The sequence below is a fragment of the Carcharhinus amblyrhynchos genome, chromosome 3 (genome assembly GCF_965287045.1).
Source record: "Carcharhinus amblyrhynchos chromosome 3, sCarAmb.v2.hapA, whole genome shotgun sequence".
Lineage (NCBI taxonomy): Eukaryota > Metazoa > Chordata > Chondrichthyes > Carcharhiniformes > Carcharhinidae > Carcharhinus > Carcharhinus amblyrhynchos.
This window is the reverse complement of record NC_137326.1, coordinates 75,373,584-75,398,909: the sequence shown is the minus strand read 5'-3', so window position 1 is coordinate 75,398,909 and position 25,326 is coordinate 75,373,584. Positions and strand designations below refer to the sequence as shown.

Sequence of the window (25,326 nt, the reverse complement as noted above, 5' to 3'; positions counted from 1 at the left end):
AGTCAGAACACAAGGAAACCATGTTTATGAAGGTTAGTGAAAGCAAGGAACCCAGTTCTCTAGAGGAAGAGGCAACCATCAGGGAAATACTTTTTTCCCACTGGTTTGGGGGGTGGGGGGGTGGAGTGAATGAAAGAGACCACTCAGCTCAACCAAGCCAGTATGGCTGGAGGTTGCAGATACTGTTAGCAGTATGGGAGTGGGGTCCAGGATACAAGGATGGTGATGATGGTATGTCACACAATTTGAGAGGTTGTTTTTATTGCTCAATCTTGAGAACAGCGTCACTAATTGCTAGCAACATCACACACCTTTGCATAGTGACTGGGCATGATGCTGCTTTCAGGGATTTTGACTTTCCAAAACAGACTCTGAACAACTTTTCAGGTTCTCTTGAAGCACACGCACTTTGATTGCTAGTCTTCAGCCTGAGTCAGTTCACAGTTGATGATAGTTGTATATTTTCTATATCTGAGAACAATGCAGAGGATGACACTAGTTTCTAACTGTGTAGGAACTTTATTTACAGAGTTCTATATACAATGTTTTAGAATGTCAACATTATGCTTTAGCAGTATGTGCAGTACTACTGCTAGTCCCAGGAGCCACCTTCTACTATTGTTCAGGCACCATGTAGAACAGTAATGCGTTTGCAGGAAAAAAAAACAGGCTACGTTTCAAGGGCAAATTTACTGGACTATCTGTTAATAGGTAAAATGACACAAGGGCAATGGGTGGTGTTAAAGAATTTAGTATAACATAGAATCAGCTTATACCTGCTCCCACCCACTGCCCCCCCACTTTCCAGAAGAGACAGTTAAAAGAAAGATAATGTAAAACCAAAAGAAAAAGTATGCAAAAATGTAAAATGTAAAACAGATCTTGGAAAAGGGGAAAGATGAAGAACTGCAAAAGGTGACAGTATGAGCCGCAAAAACAGCATGAAAATAAACATGCAAGGGATATCAAAATCAACAAAAAAATTTAGATTTAGGAAAAAGGTGGTTAGGGGAAACAAAAACAAAAATGCTGCAAAATCTCAGCAAGTCTGACAGCATCTGGGGAGAGAATTGTTGAGTCTAGATGACTCTTCGTCAGAGAGGGTTAGGGGAAATGTTGGTTGTGATAGTCAAATAATAGCAAACATGCAAAATAATTATTTTGCATCAATATTTACAGTAGAGGAAGATGTCAACCTGGCAGACATCAAGAAATTTAACACTGAATCAGAGACAGCAACTCAACAAAATTAAGGTGAACAAAATTAGTAGTGAAGCAAATAATCAGGGCCGGATGATTTCCACTGCAGGAAATTAAAGGAGGTAGATGAGGATGTTGTGGATGTTCGTAGAATCCCTACAGCGTAGGAGGCCATTTGACCCATCAAGCCTTTATCAACAACAAGCCCACCCAGGTCCTATACCCGTAACCCCGCATATTTACCTTCCTAATCCCTCTGACACTAAGGGGCAATTTATCTTGGCCAATCAACCTAACCCACACATCTTTGGACTGTGGGAGGAAACCGGAGCACCCAGAGGAAATCCACGCAGATATAGGGAGAATGTGCAAGCTTCACAGACAGTGACCCAAGGCTAGAATTGAACCAGAGTCCCTGATGCTGTGAGGCAGCAGTGCTAACCACTGTGCCACCGCGGCCCCATAACATGTTCTAACAATAATCTTTCAAATATTTCTCCGTTGAAGAACCATTCCTTGAGATGGGAAAATTGTGCACATCTGTTATCTCAGAAAGATGATAGTGGGAAACATGGGACCTGTAGACCAATGAACCCAACATTTGCTGTTTGAAAATTGTTAGAGTCTATAATTAAGAATAGAATGGCTGTGCACCTTGAAAATCTTCAGCTGTCAGAGGGGGCTAGCATGGATTTGGATAGATTAAATCTTGGCTGGCAATACTGACTGAATTTTTTGAAGAGGCGATGGAAGTAGTGAAGTGGTTCCTAATGTTATTAATGTCCACTTCAGGAAGATACCTTATCACGTGCTGCACAAGAGACTACTAGCTAAAATTGAAACTCATGGAATTGGGGGAACATTATTGACCTAGTTAGAAAATTTGCAGTGCATCAGGAGACAAAAAGTGGGGCTAATGAACAAGTACTCTAATTAGAAAGATGTGACCAAGTGTCCCACAAGGATCTTGTGGGGGCCTCAATCATTCATTAACCATATTTATTAATGACTTGGACAACGTGAATAGGTAGCATTATAAGCAGTGTAAATCAACACATAACATTACAAAGATACATCGATAGATTAAGTGAATGGGCAGAACTGTGACAAATGGATTTCAATGGAGTCAAACATGAGGTTATCCATTTTGGGCACAAGGAGGATAGAAAAAAATACTTTCTAAACAGTGGAAAGATATGAAGGTTGAAAGTTCAAGCAGACTTGGCGATCCAAATACAAATTAAAATATCAAACAGAAAATACAAAAAGGCTAATTGAAATGCTGGTCTCTATATCTAAAGAAATAGCATACAAGGGGATGGAAGTTATGCTATAGTTATACAAAACAGTAGTTAGACCACATTGGATGTGGAGAATACTACATATTAGGAAGGACATTAGTACTGGATTGGAGATAAGTTTACCAGAATAATACCTGAAATTGAGGAATAAGTTAAGGGGAGAAATGACACAAACTAGGGTTTTATTCCCTGGCATTTACAATGTTAATGTCTTGAAACTTTGATCAAGTTTAAGGGAAACAAAGAGGGTAGACAGAGAGAAACTGTTTGTATTGGTTGGAAGGACTTCCAATCCATTCAGGAATGAAATTAAGAAACACTTCTACGCACAAGGAGTGGTGAAATTATGATGCTGTTTTCCACAGTTAATTTTAGGTCAATTTTCACAGATTTCTGTTGCCCAAATGTATTGAGAGATATGGGGCAAAGGTAGGCATATGAAGTAGTGCTGTAGATTAACTATGATCTCACTGAATGGTGGAACAGACTTGAAGGGCCAATTGCCCTACTCCTTCCAGTGATTAGGTTCCTAAATAAGCACACACAGTCTTTGGCACCCCATTATGGAAAGAGAATTAAAAGCCAAAGTTTGTGGGGGAAAAGAAAATTCCACCTCAACTCTAACTTCCTAATATGTGAATAAAATTGCCAAATTTGCAAACTGAGGCCAGAACTGGGTTAAGACAATGAATTTCATTTTACATAGCTGGTTTACAGCTAATAAATAGGGATTGCTATTACATTATGGTGGGCTGGATTTGAACTCATATTACAGACATTAAAGATCAAGGTGCAGCACTGCAAACTCCATGCTTTTTCCTGGAAGATGTCTTTAATATAAAAGGGATAACGTATAAAGGAGTTACTCGATCTCATCACTCCTGAAGATTTGCAGCATAAAACACTTGACCAATGCTGAGATGACTCAGGTATCTGAGCTCTCCAGGCTTTCAACATTACCAATTTGTTACTCTCAACATTGTGAAAACAGTTGGGAACAAAATGGTTTTGATTTCTTCACCCATTAGCACTCCCCAGTCAGGAGCGACATACCCTCTTCCTTTGTAATGTGCCAGAGTGGGATGAACTTCTGCAAATTCACCAGTCATACACATTACCAATTTAACACCAGACTCCACTATGGGGGCCACATTATTTCCTGACATTCAGGGGAGATGCATAACAGAGTGAATGGGTAAGGTGGAACAAATCCTGTTTCTATACAAAAGGATACAAAAACTCAGGTAAAGTACACACCAATCATTACAGTGGATGGAAAGGAAGGGAAGAATCAGGAGCCGAGAGTGCAAAGAATAAACAATAATAACTTTACATGCCTTGTGGCTGAGTAAATCTCAACAAGCTGTGTTTCTATAATGAGAGCAACACCATGTACTCTTAACATGTTGCTTTTGGCCTGAAATACTTCCCATCATTGGTTACGGCCCAAATAAAAGCAAATACTGCGGATGCTGGAATCTGAAGACAGAAAATGCTGGGAAACCTCAACAGCATCCGTAAGTAGAGAAAAGACCTTATGTTGAGTCAAAGCGGCCTTTGGTTCTGGCCCCACTTTAAGTGGCTATCATACTGTACCAGAACCAAGTTCTAGCTCTTTTGAGGCCAACCTGTGTGGCATTAGGGAAAGGGAAAGTCAATTTCTACCTCCATTTCTCATGGAATTGCAGACCATACAATGGCTAAAGTCCATGCATTTCAGTGCTTTTAATATTCATTCCTTACAAAAAAAATATTCAAACAAACTCATTTTCTCCTCACAAGAGAAGGATCAAGTTCTGGGTCACCTTAGAAATATGCAAAGGTTGCAGCATACAAGATGAACCAACCGAAACACAGGAGCATGTTCATCAGACAGGAATCAATAACAAAATCATGCATCGGGTTATTAAGTTATAACTTAGTGCTTTTATCAAATACTTTAAGAGCCTCAGTCAAGTAAAACATATGAAGTTTCCTCCAAGTGAGTCAGTGATGAGGAGCCATTCTCCGTTTAGAATCGGATAAAGGTTGCATCGATCTGTCGCACAGAAGGGAGGGACAAGATTACTTTCCGCCGATAATGTGGGTCCTTTTGCAGTGGGTTACCCTCAAGATATACCGTCTGTAAATCTTTGGCATTCTTCAGCTCATCAAGATCACTCCAGTGTTCGATTAAATTATCGTTCATCTGAAAGGGAAGAGAACTTTTCAAAACCCGAGGCGGACAGACATGCTCAAGGCAGCATCTAAAGCAGCTCATTTCATAAACAGAATTCATTATCAAACAACCTTGCTTATGCTTGAATTTGAAATAAACACAGGTGGCGATGATTAGGCCTACAGTGCCAATGTTAAATTTTTAGCTGGAGCTATTTGCTCCAACTTCCATTCTTGTTAACATTAGTAATGTCTCTTCCTTTTTCTCAGTTACTGTCTCCCTCCCTCAACCACCTTTCATAAACCATTCATCCTTACTTCAGTTGCATTACATGTGAACAAGGACTAGGCCATTCAGCTCCTTAAGCCATCATTTAATAAGATAATGACTGGTCTGACAGCAACCTCAAATCTGCATCCTGCCTACTCCCAATAACCTTCAACTCCCTTGCTTATCAAGAATCCACTCACCTCTGCCTTAAAAATATTCAAAGTGTCTGCTGCTACTGTTTCTCAGGCAGAGAATTCCAAACACTCAGGATCCTCAGAGAAAAAATTTCACCTCATCTCAATCTTAAACGGGTGACCCCTTATTTTTAAGGTAACCCCTAGCTCTGCAGCATTCTCTCACAAAAGAAAACATCCTCTCCCATCCACTCTGTCAAGACCCCTCAGGATCTTGCATCGTGTTGGCACTTTTCTCCCAAGTTTCAGAATCTACGCCTAGCAGCAAAAAGCATAACACTACAGCCACCAAAATACTTACCCCCCATGCTTTTATCGTCCTTAGGTTTGAATACTTTGTTACCCTCTAGTTGGTTTTCTATCCCCCACTAACTCGAACTTGTCCAGGACAAAGCCACACAGATCCTGTACCAAGTTCCTCTCATTCATTATCTGTCTCCACACCGGAGAACGAGGAACCAGTTGTGGTCAAAGTATTACTTTTAAATAGCTTTTTGTCAAAGACCTCCTTGTTTCACCATCTCTACAATCTACTCCAGTCTTCTATCCCCTCCAATATAATTTCAACCTTCCACTGTCCTTTCACTCCACCTTCAGTGACAAAATCTTCAGCCACCATTAAAATATCTTCCCAAAACTGTAGGCTTGTCCATTTCTCTAGCCTCCTTTAAGTCCCTTAACAATGAATCATACACAGGAAGCCACCATTCAGCCCATTGTCCATTTGAAAACCTGTAAATTTGGCAAGTTTTCAGTCATTTTATTATCTCAATGACAATTTTCGTCATCTTGTCTAATTAAGAAATCTGTTTTTTAAACAATAACTATTTCAAAAAGTTGCTGCTATTGTTTACATCATCTAATGAAAAAATATTTCACTTATCCCCACTTGAATGACATTTCAACTGAGACTTGCAAGTTATGCCTACAACTCAACTCCCAACTAAGCCACATTACTGCAACTTCTCTTCCATAAAACACGATCTTCATCCTGTCTTAATGTTTTCATACAACTTGCATCTGGGCACTGCAGCTATTTCCTAATTTAACAGATGCCAAAAACAGTGTTCTACAAGCATACAACTGTAAAATGATGCTCATTACATGATAACTAATTTCACTAAAAAGCCTGTTGCTCTAAAACTAGATATTAATCTATTAATTTTTGGAGAGGGCCGGAGAATGTCCTTGTGCACTGGAATGCTCATTGGAGGTTTGTTCAAATAAACCTACCCAAAATTCCTGAAGTTCTGTCAGGTGACTGATATTTTCAATCTTCTTGATCCTATTAGTTGCTATATCCAACGTTGTTAACTTTTTCTGGAACAGAGATCAGACATGAAATATTAGGCTCATGATACCAGAGCCACAGCTTATAAAGCCCCAAAGATACTAGAGTGTTTATCCAGTTACCACCTAGGCACTGCAGGCTTACCTTGAATCTTTGAATGTTTTTAAGGCAGAGCTAGATACACTGTTTAGCCTCTTACTAAAGATTTAGAATGTTTCAGTTCCACCCTTGTTATATGGATAAATGTAAACCTGCACATCGATGCGAACATGTTGTAACAGTGACTCACATTGTTCTCCAAGCCTTCAATCACTTCTATGCCATTGTGACTCAAGTAAAGCTCCTGCAAGTTAACCAGGCTTTGCAATCCTTCTATCTTTGTCAGCCGATTACTCTGCAAGGGAAGGTCACAGTGCATCAGAACCAGGCATCAATGCTTAATTTGCATAACAAGCACACAGTCAGTAGCAGGTAAGTCACAAATTTCATTTCTGGTTAACTGCGCAAGACAGGCTTAAAGCCATCAATGGCTTTTTCTGAAGATTCCCATACAACATGGGCAAAAAAGTGGCATGGTGGTTGGCACTGCTGCCTCACAGCACCAGGGACCTGCATTCAAATCCAACCTTAGGTGACTGCCTGTGCGGAGCCTTTATCTTCTCCCAGTGTCTGTATGGATTTCCTCTGGGTGCTCCGGTTTCCTTCCACTATTCAAAGAAATGCAGGGTAGGTGGATTAGCCATGATAAATTATTCAAAGATGTGTAGGCTAGGGGGTAAACGTGTGAGATTACAGGCATTGGGCAAGGGGTGGACTTGCTTGGGATGCTCTGTCAGAGTCGCTGCTGACTTAGTGGGCCAAATGGCCTTCTTCTGCACTGCAAGGATTCTATGAATTATTTTCTGTTTGACTTCAATGCCAGACTTTTGCTCATATGGTTACACCCCATTTACTTGATCCCAAAAACGTTAGGTGCAGATTTAAAACCATGTGCATAGGGCACGCACTGCAAGAGGTAAAGCAAATAGATGTATGACACTTCCTAACACAAAGAGCCACTAAACTTCCTAGTATTTGGCCTGGCACGCTAGGATCACTCCAATGATCGTACTACTGACATACAGGGTTACTTAAGAGTTAAAGGGAAAGAATCCAACAAGTTTGAACAATAAGCTAAGCCAGCTAATCATTATAGCATATATAGTTTTGGAATAATGATCTGCTTTACTCTGACTGAATTCCAAAGGATCGGTACAGTTTGAACATAGTGGGTAGTGAGAATCTGAGGATAGATAAATTTTTGAACAGTAATTAAGGATTATGGTGAGCAGGTGGTAAGTGGAGCAGAGTCCACAAAAAGATCAGCCATGACCTTACTGAATGGCAGAGCAGGCTCGAGGGACCAGATGGCCTACTCCCGCTCCTAGTTCTTATGAGTGCCAGGATTCAGTGATTACCTGTATACTGAGGACAGTGAGGTTCATCAGCCCATCCAGGTTCTGTAATTTAGTGATTTTGTTTTTACCCAAAAACAAACTGCTGAGTTTCTTCAAATTTTCAATGTTTTCTATAACCTGTTAAAAATAACAAAAATATTTTTAAATTACAACATCTGCCCCATGAATATGAACTTATGAATAGAACACAACATAAAATGACAAGAAAGAGGAGGATTAGACCCCTCAGGCTAGTCGGATTTTGGTTTCAACTCCACTTTCCTGCTTGCCCCAATAACCCTCCTCTGTTGTCGATCAAAATTCTAACACAGCCTTGAATATACCCATGAATCAGTGTCCACTGCTCTCCAGGATACAGAATTCCAGAGATTAACGATCCTCAGAATAAATTTATCCTCATTCCTGTCTTAAATGGGAGACCACTTATTCTGAAGCCATTAATCCTCCAGTTCTAGATTCTCTTATGAGAGAAAACATCTTCACAGCATCTACTCTGTTAACACCCCTCAGAATCTTGTATGTTTCAATAAGATCACTTTTCATTCTTCTAAGCTTCAAGTATAGGTGCAACCTGCTCATCTTTTCCTAAGACAATTCCTTCATCCCAGGAATTGGTCTAGTGAACTTTCCACAAATGCAAGTATATCCCTTCTCAAAAAAAAGGACAGCAAAGCTGTATGAAGGTCTGGTCTTACTGATGTCCTGTGCAGTTGTAACAAGAACTTTTATACTCCATCCAAAGCCAAATATATCTGTCTCCTGCCTATCACACTCTTTGGAAAACGTGGATGACAAAATGACTGGATGGAGCTCACCATGACTTCTACTCTCTATACTAATCCTCGATTTATACTCCTGGCAGCTTTAAAGGCCAGTGGGCAGATATTCACCATTTCAATAGCTAATAAATTTAATCCACACACAGCACCATCACAAATAGAAGCAGCACTGAATAGAAATACGGCGCTATCATATAGCTTCAAATCAATCTGCAAACGGATAGAATTAAAACAAATGTACTTCCTCTTTTCTCAGAGAGACTTCAAAATAGTTCCATAATCATCCAGTATATCCCACGAGCAGCCGCTTTCCATGCTAATTCAAGGGTGACTTAAGGCCTTAAAAAAAGAGATGGGGCAGGAAGAACATTCTTCCTATTACAGAATCAAAATGTCATCTTCTGCAAACAGCATTCTAGCATCGAGGGGACAAAAGTAGCAATATCATGGCAACATCAACTGCTCCAGTTCCCTGGATAAAAGCAAATTACTTCAGATGCTGTAATCTGAAATAGAGAGAAAATGCTGGAAGCATCTGCAAGGAGAGAAAAGAGCTAACATTTCGAGTCCAGCTGACCCTTTGTCAAATCTTGCTGCAGTTCCCCTCCAAGGCAACCATCCTGACTTTGACATACATCATTTCATATCATCATCACTGGATCAAAATCCCAAAACTTCTTCGCCAATGTCATTGTAAGAGCACCATCATAAGGACTGCTGCTCATACCACCATCTTTTCTGGTATTTCAATAAATTTTACAAGCATCTTCTGATTTGTGAACTACCCTGTGAACAGTGCAAAGTTTATAATGTCCTCAGATACTCCTTATTTACAGCCGGTGTTTTTAAAGAGGACAGAGCAACAGAATAGTATATTGTTAATTACCTGGTGTCAATCTTGTGTTCTTACAAAAAGGAGTATCCTCAGAACATCATGTGCAATGCTGGAGATCCATTACTTATTTAGGCCATATCACCTCAAAACTGAACCCCCCTGGGATTAGTACTGTCCTAGCAACCATTCTGGATATACTTACCCGGATGCGATTTGAACCAAGCTCCAACATCTCCAGCTGATCTAGGTGACCAACATTTTCTATTTTCGCGATTTTGTTATTCACAAGGAAGAGCTTCTTTAGCTTGGTCAGAGACTCAAGAGCCTCAATTTTCCGCACAATATTAAAAGAGAGATCTAAAATCCTGCATGGAAGCAAAGGATACCAGGAAATCACTTTGTTCTATAGCATAATGAAGGTGTCAATCTCTGCAGTGCACAGATAAAACTTCGAGGTGAAATGCTGAACCAGGTTAAGGAAAGCAAAGCTGTGAGGTAAATGGTGAGACAGCATAAAAGTTTAGGCTTTTCTCTATCCAAATAAAAGTTTAATTGACCTGATCCTTTTGTGATATTGGAAGGTGTTTCCATTAACATCTGGGATCTATGCTGCATTTTGACATTGATAGAGGGCAACCCCTGGGAATCATCACCAATCATAAGGAATCCCCAGTATAATCATGGAATAATGGGCAGTTCACAGATATCATCAAATGAAGGAGAAATTGTAACAGTAGTGTGTTGCAGATTTAAAAAGTTGCCGATGATAAACTTGGAGGCTTGGCTAAAACAATCATTGGCAAATCAGAATCAGAACTAGACTTAGAACAAAGAACAAAGAAAATTACAAGACAGGGGCAGGCCCTTTAGCCCTCCAAGCCTGCACCGACCATGCTGCCCGTCTGAACTAAAACCCCCTCCCTTTCCAGGGACCATATCCTTCTATTCCCATCCTATTCATATATTTGTCAAGACACTCCTTAAAAGTCACTATCATATCTGCTTCCACTACCTCCCCCGGCAGCGAGTTCCAGACACCCACCACACCGTTAATACATCTCCTTTAAACTTTGCCATTCATGCCTTAAACCTATGCCCTCTAGTAATTCACTCTTCCACCCGCAAAAAGCTTCTGACTATCCACTCTCTCCATGCCCCTCATAATCTTGTAGACTTTTATCAGATTGCCCCTCAATCTCTATCATTCCAGCAAGATAAAATTAAGTTTCTCCAACCTCTCCTCAAGAATAATGCCCTCCATACCAGGCAACATCCTGGTAAATCTTTTCTGTACGCTCTCCAAATTGTCCAAATTCTGGTGTGGCGACCAGAACTGAACACTATATTCAAGTGTGGCCTAACTAAGGTTCTATAAAGTTGCAACATGATTGCCAATTTTTAAATTCAGTGCCCCGGCTGATGAAGGCAAGCGTGCCGTATGCCTTCAAAATGTTTGTCTCAAGGGCCCAGCAATTTTCTCACCTGCCTCTTTCAGTATTCTGGGGTATATCCCATCAGGCCCTGGGGACTTGTCTACATTAATTTTTTCAAGACCCCCAATACCTCCTACTTTTTGATCTCAAACTAGACCCAAACTAGCTACACACCCTTCCCCAGATCCTTCTCTTTAGTGAATACTATGCAAAGTACTCATTTAATACTTCGCCCATTTCCTCTGGTTCCATGCATAGATTCCCTCCCCTGCCTTGAGTGGGCCAACCCTCTCCCTGGCTACCTTCTTGCTCTTTATGTATGTATAAAAAGTCTTGGGATTTTCCTTAATTCTGCTGGCTAACAATTTTTTTGTGACCCATTTTAGCCCTCCTGACTCCATGCTTAAGATTCTTTCTACTTTCCATGTATTCCATGCTTGCTTTGTGTATTCCCAGCCTCATAGCCTTGACAAATGCTTCTGTTTTCTCTGACTAGGCTCACAATATCTTGTTATCCAAGGTTCCTGAAGCTTGTCATACTTATCTTTCATCCTTACCAGTCCTGAATTCCTATCAACTTACACTTGAAAACCTTCCACATACCAGATGTTCATTTGCCCTCAAACATCTGCCCGAAATCTACATTCTTCAATTCCTGTCTAATATTGTTGTAATTAGCCTTCCCCTGAGGACTACACTTATCTTTATCCACCAGTACTTTAAAGCTTACTGAATTGTGGTCACTGTTCCCAAACTACTCCCCTACTGAAATGTTGACCACCTGTCCGGGCTTATTCCCCAATACCAGATCCAGTACAGCCCCTTCCCTAGTTAGACTATAAATATACTGTTTCGAGAAGCCCTCTGTAGACGTAGATTTGGCAAAAATATTAAGAACAACATCAATGCCATAGGACATTAGCTAGCAGAACTGGCAGACAAGGAGCAGTTGGAATTTAATAGAGAGAAGTCTGAGATGATGAATTTTAGCAGAATGGATAGGTAGAGACAACTCAGACTAAATGGCACAGTTCCAACGAGTGTGCAGGAAAAACAGAGCTGGGGGCGGGGGGGGGGGGGTCATCAATCTTTAAAGGTGACAGAACATACTGAAAGAGCAATTAACACAGCATATGGGATCTTGGGCTTCATAAAGAAAGGTACAAAAGCAGGGAACTTATGCAGAACTCTTCTAAAGCTCTGGTTAGGCCAGAACTAGAGTACTGCATCTAGTTCTGTTTGCCATTAAAGGAATAGATTTAATTATTTTAGTGCTTACTCAAGGTCCTTCAATGTCTGGAGATTTTCTAGTTGCTTGATCTGGTTGTCATACAGATCTAACTCTCGGAGCGTTAACAGATGCTCAAGGTTCTCAATAGTCTTGATGAGGTTCTGACGAAGGCACAGCACCTAGAATAAACGCAAACATCAGGACGTACTTGTAAGCAGGGCATTCAAGAAATTAAACTACCCATTTACAAAATTATATTTGTAATAATTTTACTACATACTATATCACTTGCGCCACTGAACCTGGATAAAGGTTTACATAAACATCAGACATAAAGGGAAAAGAGAAAGCCCATAGTGAAACCAAGGAGGCTAGACTGGTAGGTAATTAAAGAATTTATTAATTGCACTAGTGACATCCTGATGGGAGAACTTCATTGCTGCACAAGTCTTTACCTTCACTGAAGGTCTATAGAAATATGAACCTTCAATCCTTTCTGTAGAGCGCATCAAATATCAAGTGTCGAAGCTCACATCTAGGTCTAAATCTAGTTTGCATTCTGATTTGCCAGTGGTTATTAAATTGTTAGTACCTTAAAAGTAGATAAAGATGACCAGCTGTTAATGACAATTTGGTGTGTCAAGATATGAAGCACTCAAGCACTTTCCTTAAATGACACAACTCGTAGCTCCACTAGTTTTGGTGCGTTCCCTAGCTGATGGCCAGCACAGAGTATGATGTGTGCCTACTGACACAAGTCAACTGCAGTAGATTAATCATGGGATATATTCATGGTTTTACCAACTCTGAGACTTACATGAAGCATTAATCATGGGATATACTTATGGCCTTTCCTGCTCTGGGACTAACACAAAGTTCACAATTTGTTGCAATCTTTGAGCTCCTTTTGCATTTAGGAACTAGTCTCTTTGGGAACTGGCACAAATAGAGATATGCCTGTCAGAAAAGTGTAAGCTTGACAATATTGTTGATGCCAGTGAAACGAACCAGCCAGAAGGGCAGAGTTGTCTAAGAATTCATACAGGGAATCTTGGGATATAGCAAGTGTTAGCAATCAACTTTCTCCTTTCTTTAGTTCAAATGTTCCAATAAGCATGAACATTTGGTGAAGAAGGAACAGATGTTTCCAATTCCTAGTTTGAGTGACCAGCCTAAAAGCATCAGGAACATATTTTTGGTTTCTATGTTGTTTAAGCCTTCTGCTGAGTTGTTGAAAACCATCCTCTTTTATACATCATTTTCTGCCTACATCAAATATACATAAATACCTCATGATGTATCTATTTCTGAATCCTCAAGGCACTCATGTAAATGGCTGTAGTTCTTAACTTCAATACTAATTTTGAGATTTCCTAACTTTATTGTTCTTACTCTCTTCAAAGAACAAGCTTTATTAATGATTACCTTTCGATAATATTGTTAAGGGATCTCTCTACTAATGTTTACTGCCTAGTCACTGAGATTACACTTTAATCATGGCTGACTTAATTACCAAAATTTCCTTGTACCAAGCACTTTCCACCTATAACACTCAGACACTAAAAGCAGAAGATAGGCTAAGCTTTTTCACGAAACTCAAAGTCAGCCCGTTTATCTTGGAAAATAAGCTACTCTAGGATACACGGAAATTCTATCATTAATCTTTAACTTTCCAAGATGTCTAATAGTGATAGAAGGTAGTGAATTTTTGGAATTCTCAGTCACTGAGTATGGTCAAGACAGAGATTGATATAGATACTAATGACATCCAGGGAAATGGGGATAGCGTGGTGAAAATGGCATCAAGGTTATAGATGATCAGACATAATCTAGATGAATGGTGGTACAGGTTCAGGGACTGAATGGTCTGCTTCTGCTCCCATATTACTACAATCAATATAATTTATTTGCATTGAAAATCGAGATCAACACTAAAAATTGCAATTATTAATTTTATATTCTATTTGTGGGTTTTTATATGTAACATATTTTGTAACTACTTTTGGGCAGGCAAAGATTTGCATATATTTCTTCAACAAATTTCCGCCTTATTCCTGATGCTTGGGGATTTTTCCAGGGTGAGCTTTTTTTGGGGCTCGAGTCGGCTTCAGCTTCTGGCTATTGAACACCAAGATTTATATCGGCATTCCTGAGCAGTGACCTGTTCGAATAAAACAGACAGCAATAGATCCAAATTTGGAACGCATTCCAGGACCAGAAATGCACAACATACACAGTGAACAGGACGTCAATGAAACACATGAAAAAAAGCACATTTTAGAGGAATTCTAAGGCATAGCGAGAGGCTTAAATACTGATCTCAACTGGGATTGTTCAGCAGAAACCATGTCAGAAGCTGACAATGAGTCGTAACACCCTGGAAAGAATCCCGACACAGCCAAAGACAGTAACAGATAGAAATTCAACTCAAGATCTATCCTTGCAGCACCAATAAAGAAAAGAATTCAATTTAGTTTTTTTCCCCAAAAAGCTACATGGTCTTAAATATCCAACCCTCTCTGCAGTCATCTCAAATCTAGATACACAAATAGAACAGGTCACAATAGAATGGAAATAACAAGTGGGCAATTATCTAATGAGACTGTCCTCAGAAGCAGCCTGCTCACAAACGGACTCAGCTGGAATACTGATGTGAAAAACAACTCCATCATCGTGACTGCAGTTCACTCCATTTCCAAGGACTGAAGTGTCATAACAATTACAGGCCCTAGCAATTGACAAAACAGAATTGAGAACCTTACTTCACTGTTTTATAAAGTGCTTGGCGACAGTTGAGGTGGGGGTGAACAGGCAGCAGGGGAGGGTGATGAATTAAGATATTATAATCACAAAATAACACTACATACAGGCATTTTGATGTGCAGCTAGTTGTTGAGTTTTAAATGTGATTCGAATAAATTCCTAATCTCAGCCAAGCAGCAGAGTCCCAACATGCCAATGCCTAAACTCATGCATTCCATTGAAAGTATTCTATGTGAAGGGAGTATGGCCAACGGAACGCACTGCGCAGAGAGTACATGGGAAAGGGAATATAATGAATAGAGGTGATGGAAATATTAAAACAGTGTTTACAGCAAATTACATCTGCACAGGAGATTTTACTGTCAATAAACACAAGGGTCTTTCCTATCACATCAGGAAGCACTATCCAGGTATCAAGATGCTGTAATTGCAGCTACTTAAGGTGTGCAGAAGAGATAAAAAAATTGACTATTACACCTGACAGGTCAGTTGATCTCACCTTCACTTTCTTCAATACATCGAATCCTTCTATTTTTCCAATTCTGCAGTGGTTGAGATCAACATCCTAGGAAAGCACAAAATAATCAGTTGTGTTAAAGGGAACAAAACTACTCACAAATCTATCATTCCAAAGTGGAATACACAATAGGAATTGACATACTATTTACTTTGAAAATCATTGATCTACATGAGCACTCACAGTTATGCAGAGTCAAGGTCCTACAATGTGCAATGAAGGCCTCCTAGTTCCATTAAACCTTCCATTCTAAAATAACCCACAGAATAAAAATAAGCCGCAAGCTCTTTTTTAAAAAAAGTGACTATCTTAATGTGCAATGCATCATAACTTCACCAGATGGAGTGGCTGGAGCAAAAGCACAAACAGTTATCATTTCAAACAAAACCAGCCTGCTGTGACAGACCTGAAAATCACCGTCATTGAAAGGAGTTAACTATAATTCAATCATTAGCAGTCATGTTTTAGTTAGGGTCTGGGTTCAAGCTCCACTTCAAAGGAGTAGTGCTCCAAAAGCTTGTGATTTCAAATAAACCTGTTGGACTTTAACCTGGTGTTGTAAGATTTGTTATTGAAGAATGGACAGACAAGTCTTCTTTCAGGTAACACATTAGGCCAAGGTCACAGGGTGGATTTAAAAACCATATCGGCACTACTTAAAGAGCAGGGGAGGTGTCTCCCCCTCCACCTACCAATATTGATTCCTCAAACATCACTAAACAGATTACCTGGTTAATAACACATTGCTATTCATCAAACTTTGCTGTGTGCAAATTGGCTGCAGTGATTCTTAAGAGAGAATATTTCAAAATGCTTCACTGGTTGCAAAGCATTGAGAAGTTCATGAACGGTACTAAAAGTGAAAGGTTTTCTTCCTTGAAAGCAGTGGGTACTGGTCCACAGTCCAAACAGAGCAAGTATATATTCAGGTGCTGAGCTGAGTCCAATTTATCTACAAACTGGCATTTAACTGAGATTTGAATGTTATTGCCAGCAACGCTTCAAAATAGAACACAATTTTCCAAATAAAAGGAATTACATCAATATTGTATTATTGATTTCACTGTCAACTATGCAAAATAGCATCTGGTGCGTCTTAAGATTATAATATCTCAGTAACATGCTTCATTTATCATAAGCAAAGTTACTCTTTACAGCATAAGATCACTCATTTCAATCCAGTGCACCTTAACAAAAGTACACTTCTTGAAAGACTAATCAGGTCATCCCTTACTCCACCTTCCTCGTGATACAGCCCAGTACTGGGAACAGAGTCACGTGGCAGCAAAGAGAAACACCCACCTGACTGCTGGGTTGATGCATTTCTGGAACATGGAAGCAACAGATAAGGATCAATCAGATTACTTAGTGAATCACATAGGATTATGAGTGAGGTGTGCCCCAAGAGATATGGTTAATAAAGCTTTCATTCACTTTAATGAAGTTGACATTAAAGTTAATAAAGTTAATCTCTTAATGAAAGAAATGACTCACTGAGAATCACATCCAGAGCACATTATATGAAGATCTACGTGAAAGGTCTGGGGTGAAATGCTGTATGCAGAGAATACCAGTGGGTGAATCTTCAAAAATAACTGGTAATATTGGGAAATACTCACTCACGAACATTTTAGGCAACTGTGAGCCTTGGCTACAATCCACCAAAACTGATACTTGTGTAGGCTCTTCTGAGTAACAATTATGGTTATTAACTCCCCAGTGCAAATACTGTTTTGAACTGATTGGGTAACCAGCCAATTCACTTCCAGAATAATAGCATTACAGCCACTTAAATTCACAAAAGGTTTGATCTCTTTCTTCAGGGATCCACAAATGTTAATGTCTTCACCTGAACAGCAACTTAACGAAGACGGCACGTTGCCACTGCCACAGATCTAATTAAAGAGATTTGGTGCTGTAAGTGAGGAAATGAACAGTAACAAAGTCAACCAGAAGAGCACAAATTCACCCATTAGGTCTGACCATGTGGGAGGATGTTAGCCAGAGTCTGGGTGTTTCCAAGGGCACAGGACAGTCAACATTGGAATCTAGCTTCACTCAACAGCAGCAAATGCATGAAGGTGACCAACTCACCATGGCATTTTTCTTAAAAAACAATGACCCAGAGTAACTAGACCATGCACCCCAACAATCCAGGCCATGTACAGTCACAACTTATATCTGCAATCTTTAATGTATCAAAACTTCTTTTAAAAGGTGACTTACTTCCGCTTCAGGATCTAAAATGATGGTGTCGATATCAACTGGAGTATCTGGCTCTCCTGAAATAGAATTTAGCATTTTTAATTAGGCTAATCAATATTAATATTTCTGTTCTGAAACACAAAACCAAAGACAGTTAAACTTCTCTCCACAAAAAGTTTATTTAGCAACATTAGAAAAGCAGACTTGGGTCAGAGATCCATTGCCAGTGAGAGTCTGATGTCATGATTCAGATCTGATCCTTTAATCCACTGTTCAAAGAGGATGAAGTGGTAAATAGCAAGGAAGAGAGCCTTAGATTACACGATAAAATAGATGGGCACAACAGTGTGAGGTCATGCATTTTGGGAGGACTAACAAGGTAAGGAATACATAATGAATAGCAGATCACCAGGTAGTACAGAGGCACAGAGAGATCTTGGGATGCATGTCCATAAATCCCTGAAGGCTGCAGGACAGGTAGGTAAGGTGGTTGAGAAGGCATATGTGATACTTGCCGAGGAATAGAACATAAAAGCAAGGAAGTTATTAGCTGAGGAATAGAACATAAAAGCAAGGAAGTTATGTTTAAGCTACATAAAATGCTCATTAAGTCACAGTTGGAGTAATGTGTGCAGTTCAGGTCATCACACTATAGGGAGAATGTGATTGCAGCAGAGAAGATGAAGAGAAGATTCAACAGGATGTTGCCAGGGCTGAAGTGTTTCAGCTATGAAGAGAGGCTGGTTAAGCTAAGTTTTCCTTAGAGCAGAGAAGGCTGAGGGGGGATTCTGATTGAGATATACAAAATTACGAAGGACATAGATAGGGTTGATAGGAAGGAGCTTTTTCCCTTAGTAGAGGGGCCAATAACCAGAGAGCATAGATTTACAGTAAAGGGCAGGAATTTTATAGGTTAACTGAGGAAAAATCTTTTCACCCAGAGGGTGGCAGAAATCCAGAACTCACTGCCTGCAAGAGTGACAGAGACGGGAACCCTCAACAGTTAAGAAGCATTTACATGAACACTTGAAATGCCATTGGATACAAGGCTATGGACCAAGAATAGATAGGTGCTTGATGGCCGGTGCAGACGCGATGGGCCATAGGGTCTCTTTTTGTGATGTAACCTTGCTGAATTTCTTTATCCTCCATGCTTCTAACATACATGGATTTTAGATGTTAATTTCTCACTATTTTTATACCTTTGTTCATTCCTGCATTTTCTCTCTCCTGTCTTACTGTCGTCTACAGTGCAGTGGACAAGCCATTTATCACATCAGCTAGCACTCCCAAGTTGCTTTTCTCTCTTCCCCATTACTGATGTTTTCAATATTCTCTGGGACTGAATTCTCCAGGCTCACTAACCTCCCCCACACTGCCAGTGTTTCATCCAATGGGGATTACACTAGCTCCCCACTTTCAGGAAACTGGTGGCCTGACCCTGCTGGAGTGAAGGGAGAGGCAATAGGGGTCCCATGAGCATGGGCACCCTGGCAGTGCCAGCCTGGGCACCTTGGCACTACCCACTGGGCAGAGGGCAGTATAAAGGGAAGGTTTGATAGGGCAGGGCCTAGGGGCAATTACTGGGGAGGGGTTCCCACTGCCACTCTGCCATTGAGATCAGTGAACTAAGGAGGAAGGCCAGTGATTTGGGGGCGGGGGCGTGGTGGTGGTGGTGGTGGTGGTCAGGGTTGGCCCAGAAACAAAATGATTGGGGGCGGGGGGCTCAGAGGAGCAGCATTGTTGGGGTCACAGGGCCGGCCACTGATTAGGAGGCTGACAGTGCAGGGCCACTGCGCATGCGCAAAGGCCCACTGGTTTCAGCCTCCTAACCAGGAATAAGCCCCACCCATTGTCTTTTTATTCATTAGTGGGACATGGGTGTCACTGGCTGCCCATTCCTAATTGCCCTTGAGCTGCCATCTTGAATCACTGCAGTTCATATGTTATGGGTTGACCCACAGTATCATTAGGGAGGGAATTCCAGGATTTTGACCCAGCAACTGCAAAGAAACATCAATATATTTCCAAGTCAAGATGACGTGTGGCTTGGAGGGAAACTTGCAGGTTGTGTTCCCATTTATCTGCTGCCCTCGTCCTTCTAGATTGGAAGGTGCTGTCTAAAAATCTTTGGTAGATAGTACACACTGCTGCTGCTACTGAGTGTCGGTGGTGAAGAGATTGAATGTTTGTAATATGGTGCCAATCAAGCGGGCTGCTTTGTCCTGAATGGTATCAAGCTTCGAGTGTTGTTGGAGCTGCACCCATCCAGGGCAAGTGGGGAGTATTCCACCATACTCCTGATTTGTAGCTTGTAGATGGTGGATAGGCTCTGAGGAGTCAGGAGGTGTGTTACTTGCCATAGTATTCCTAGCTTGTGACCTGCATTTGTAGCCACTGTGTTTATGTGGTGTGTCCAGTTGAGTTTCTGGTCAACGGTAACCCCAAGGATGTTGAACGTGGAGGATTCAGTGATGGTTACATTGTTGAATGTTAAGGAGCAGTGGTTAGTGTCTCTTATTGATGATGGTCATTGCCCGGCATTTGTGTGGTACAAATGTTATTTGCCGCTTGTCAGCCAAGCGCAGATATTATCCACATCTTCTTGCATTTGAACATGGGCTGCTTCAGTATGAGAAGTTGCAAATGGTGCTGAGCATTGTGCCATCATCGACGAACATCCCCACTTCTGACTTTATGAAGGAGGGAAGGTCATTGATGAAACAGCTGAAGATAGTTGGCCTAGGACACTACCCTGAGGGACTCCTGCAGATATGTCATGCAGCTGAGATGACTGACTCTACACAACCATCTTCCAATATACCAGGTGTGAATCCAGCAGAGAGTTTGCCCCAATACCCATTGATTCCAGTTTTGCTGGGACTCCTTGATGCCACACTCGGTCGAATGCGGCCATGATGTCAAGGACTGTCAATGTCTCTCTCCTATAATGATATTTGCGCTTATGGCCTCTGTAGTGCACAGAGTGTGGAAGCTTATAGTCTGAACTCCTATTGAAAACCAACATGAATTACTCCAGTTTTCATGCAAATTCACCATAGATTTTTTGGGAGAAAATTCCGACCTAAATTTCTGAATTTTGTGTCACAGTACATAATTTTTGTACATTTCCATTAAAGTGAACCATTGCCATTCAAAGGGCAAAGACTTTTTTTGCAGACAAGTTTTTCTACAAATTTGGATCCAAGCAGCTTTCAGCCATTTGTTCTGAATTTGCTGTTCCATAAGTCTGGTTCCACAATCCCCTCTGCGACCTTAACTTTAAAGTCCCATCTTATATCTTGTTTTGATGGACACCCATACTGCTATCAATGCAGTTCCTTTTCATTGCAAGTGCGTTGCAGTACAGGGCTATTTTTTCATTGCCTGTCTAATAAAAGTGATCCAGTATCTCCACACTAATCCCATGGTGCTTCCATTGCTACAGAGCAAGGTAGAATCGGAGCACAATTTTTCTGGTCTGGAAACATGCCTTTTCAATTCTTATTGTACCCTTTTCATCTTAGGCAATCATGGCATTATTTATTGCCTACCCCAACTCCCCTTGGAAAAGTGGAGGTGAGTCACCTTCATGAACTGCTGCTTTTCATCCGTTGGGGTAAGCGTACCTACAGTTACATTCTGCAGCCGTTTGATATTCTAGAATAGTTCTTTAGAGGGCAGTTAAGAATCACATTTAAAAGTTTATTTATTAGTGTCACAAGTATGCTTACATTAACACTGTGAAAATCCCCTAGTCAACTGAGGGAGAATTTAGCATGGTTAATGGACCTAACCAGCACGTCTTTCAGACTGTGGGAGGAAACTGGAGCACACGGAGGAAACACACACAGACATGGGGAGAACGTGCAAATTCCGCACAGTGACCCAAGCTGGGAATCGAAACTGGGTCCCTGATGCTGAGAGGCAGCAATGTTAACCACTGTGCCACCATGCCACTCAGAGCCTAAAGACATATGTAGGCCAGACTGGCTAAAGGGAGCAGATTTCCTCCCTGATTAATGAACCAGGTGGATTTAAACATCAATCTACTAGTTTTATGATTACTACATTTTAAATTCCTGATTTATTAACTGAATTTGAATTCTCCCATCTGCTATGGTGGGATCTGTACTCATTTCTGAACCATTAATCCAGCTATCTGGATTATAAATCCATAATGTTACCACAGTTGAAACTTGGAAAATTATAAACTAATAAACAAAACTCAGTGCTAATTTGAATGCAAATCACCTTTGATGAAATGATGGAGGATTGATAAGCGGATTGTGGTTGATTCTTTTGTGTATGGATTTCCAAGAGGTGTTTGGTAAAGTTTTATATAATGCATTTCTTAGCAACTAGAAGCTCACGGGACAATAGCTGCATGGAAATGGAATGGGCTGAAGGACAGGAGGCAGACAGTGGAGGTTGTTTTTTCAGACTGGAAGGAAGTATAGAATCCTAGGGGTTGATAATGGTACTGGGGTATACAGTACAAAATTTCAGAGTTTTTAAATTTGGAAATGTAACAAACAGACAACAGTAACAGATTTCAGGAGCTGGATAGACTGGTGAAATGGGCACAGATATGGCAGATAAAATTTAATGCAGAGAAGTACAGGTGATACACTTTGAAATTAATACTGAGAATAACATGCTGCAATTTTAAAGGGGTGCAGGAACATGAGACATACTTTAATAATAATTATTATATTAATAATAAAGTACATAATATTTTTTAATGTGGCAGGATGATTTGAAACTTAAAAATGCCCATCAAATCCTTGGTTTTATTGTTTTAAATTTCCATCATCTACTGTATTCTACTTCTAGTTTCTAAACTATTTTTAGAAAGTAATTGAAATTTCATGACACTGCCCTCATTCAGTTAAAGAAGCTGGAATACATTGAAGAGAACAATGTATTCTCCTTTGTGGGATGGCACGAGGCATGTGCCAGAGCACCAACAAGATGACCAAAAGAAGTCAAGAATCCCATAGGGAGGAGGAAGAAAAACATCAAGAAACTTTGGCAAAAACCCTGGCAGAATAGAGGGACCAGGAAGTAGATGCAGTTATTCCCTCAGTTTCAAGAGCTGCATTGTCAGGAACAGGAAGTTTGGAGGACGGCACAAAATGAAATACAAACATATGAATTGGGAGAAGGAGTAGGCCATTTGGTCCCTCCAGCCTGCATCGAAAAAGATCATGGTTGATCAGCGTGTATTGAGTTCCACATTCCCGTCTTGCCCCAATAATCAATAGATTCTTGTCAGGCAAGGGAATCAATCTGCCTCTGCCTTAAAAATATTCAATGACCCAGCCTATGCCACCTTTTAAGGTAGAGAGTTCCAAAGTCACACAATCCTCAGAAAACATTTCTCCTCATTTCTATTCTAAAAGAGTGACCCCTAATTTTAACACAGTGGCTCATAGTTCACCCACAAGAGGAATCATTCACGTTACATCGAACTTGTCAAGACCATTCAGGATCTAGTATGTTTCAATCAAGTTAACCCTTCACTCTTCTAAGCTCCAGTAGAATCAAAACCAGTTTGTCTAACCTATCCTCAATCTCATTCCCGGTATCAACCTAGTAAACCTCCTCTGAGCTTCTTCCAATACATTTACATCCTTTGTTAAATTAGGAGGTCAAAACTGCATACAGTTTGAGATGTGGTCTCACCAATGCCCTGTATAACTGAACTATAACAGTTTACTTTTGTGTTTAATTCCTCTTATAATAAAGAATAGCATTCCATCAGCTTTCTTAATTACTTGCTATACCTACATAGTAATTTTTTGTGACATAGGCACTAAAACAATGGCTCTGAACTGGTATGTCACTAAGACCATCCCGCCTCCCGTATGTGCGATGACACATATAAAGGTTAGGAACCACTGCACTAGAACAGCCAGATTCCACTGCACCTCAGCATTCTGCAGTCGTTCTCAGGTTATGTAATACTCTGTTTTTTTTATTCTTCCTGTCAAAGTGAACAACGTCACATTTTCCCACATTATACTCCATCTGCCAAAATGTGCTCACTCAGTTAGCCTATCTATATCTATCTGCAACCTCCTTATGTCCATTTCACCACATATTTAGTTCCAAATAGACCTCTATATGCACTATAAAATTAAAATTAAAGAAGTTTCATACCTGATGCGTTCCCTCCAGCTCCCCTCAACCTGATATGAGACAACTCATCGATAGTTCCTTTCTTTCGACCTTCTTCATCCCCAGACTCTTCAGATTCAACTCGTCTGTCAACTGTTAAAAACCACATGGTTACTGTATTTCATTTTGAAACTTTTACCTTCCTAGCATTCATTGGTCTATTTTGTTCCCTGCCACTTTTGCATTCTCATCCCCATCCTTCTCCTCAAACCCCCCCATCACCTCAATCAACCTCTCACTCACTCCCTTGTACTCATCTAAAGCCCCTTGATTTGTTTCCCCATTCCCACCCTAGGTCACTCCCTTTCCTCATCTCCTCAATCCCCAGCTTTTCATTCATTCACCTGCCTTCTGCTCATCACAGACACTCTGCCTTAACTTATCATTCAATCTCCTACCCACACAGATCTGTCACTCACACACTCTCCACCATCTTCAACAGCCCCTCACATCCTCTAACCCCCACCCTCCCAGCATCTTCCTTACTAACATATATCCCCATCTTATCTTCATTCACCGCCTCTCAACTCACAGCCCTTCACTCACTTACATCAACCATCCTCAATTGCTGCTCCTTCTATCCCCAGCTCACCCTCTCCATCCCACTCAATCACTTCGCTGACCCCTCCACCCATCCTTCCACCTGCCAACCAACCCAACCATCCCACCCCCCTACCCACCAACCATCCCACCTCCCCTCTCCCCACCATCCAACCATCCCATCTCCCACTCTCTCCACCTGCCAACAATCCCACCCTCCCACCCTCCCTCCCTTCCTTCCTTCCTTCCCCCGAGTCCATCCTGACCCTAACCACACCCTGACCACCCCCCCCCCACAAGTCTATTCCGACTGCGCCCCCCCGAGTCCATCCCAACTCCAACTCCATCCCGATCACCCCCACCCATCCCGCATCCCCTCCCTCTTCCTCTCACACTCACTCTCCATGGCCTGCTGGACCTGCTGCGCTCCTTCCTCCGCCATTCTTTACTCCGCCCCAAAACACCGGAAGTTCTTCTCATTGAGTGGCAACATGCTTGTCCAATAGCAGGGCGGAATTGAATAAGATTGCCCAATAGGAGGGAACCTAAGGCGGGACTAACGTCGTGCAACCGACAGCAGAGTGCGCATGCGTGTCTGCAGTTTGTTGCGCCCCCAAAGTCAGTATCATCTTCATTCAAAATCCTCACAGCATTGAATAAACATGAACACTGCTTCTATATTCATTATTGGCAGTACTTATGTCTGCACGATTCAGACTTTCATTATTATATACCTCCCAACCTTCATTGGAACAGAAGGGACTTTCCAGCCTACTTGGCTATTGGAGAAAACCATAGCTGATTTGGTTGCGGTCTCAACTCCACACACAACCCCATAACCCTTGATTACCTTGTAGATCAAAAGCCTGACTAACTCAGCCTTGAATAAATTCAATGACCTACCCTGTACTGCTTCCGAGGCGGGGGGGAGGGGAGGGTTAGAATTCCACAGATTAATGACCCTCTGAG

The 25,326-nt window shown here is 41.0% G+C and overlaps 1 protein-coding gene across 1 annotated transcript; it reads right to left on the bottom strand.

The window, feature by feature from the left end:
• Window positions 1–555: 555 nt before the first annotated feature.
• ppp1r7 (protein phosphatase 1, regulatory (inhibitor) subunit 7) lies at window positions 556–24,820 on the bottom strand. The gene is made up of 10 exons (XM_080185328.1): window positions 24,757–24,820; window positions 23,800–23,910; window positions 17,656–17,711; window positions 15,412–15,477; window positions 12,198–12,328; window positions 9,688–9,850; window positions 7,872–7,988; window positions 6,704–6,808; window positions 6,357–6,443; window positions 556–4,689 (listed from the first exon to the last, which is right to left on the bottom strand). Exons 1-10 carry the CDS (start codon window positions 24,797–24,799, stop codon window positions 4,513–4,515), a joined length of 1,056 nt encoding a protein of 351 aa, XP_080041454.1. The 5' UTR covers window positions 24,800–24,820; the 3' UTR covers window positions 556–4,512.
• Window positions 24,821–25,326: the final 506 nt, after the last annotated feature.

What these genes read in the sequence shown, in the direction of transcription:
- ppp1r7 (XM_080185328.1), bottom strand. Translation starts at nt 24,799, where the DNA reads ATGGCGGAGGAAGGAGCGCAGCAGGTCCAGCAGGCCATGGAGA. An exon ending in GGTCCAGCAGGCCATGGAGA is followed by an intron (nt 23,911 to 24,756) that starts GTGAGTGTGAGA and finishes GGTTTTTAACAG; the next exon opens with TTGACAGACGAGTTGAATCT. An exon ending in TTGGTTCAAATCGCATCCGG is followed by an intron (nt 7,989 to 9,687) that starts GTAAGTATATCC and finishes TATTTTTAACAG; the next exon opens with GTTATAGAAAACATTGAAAA.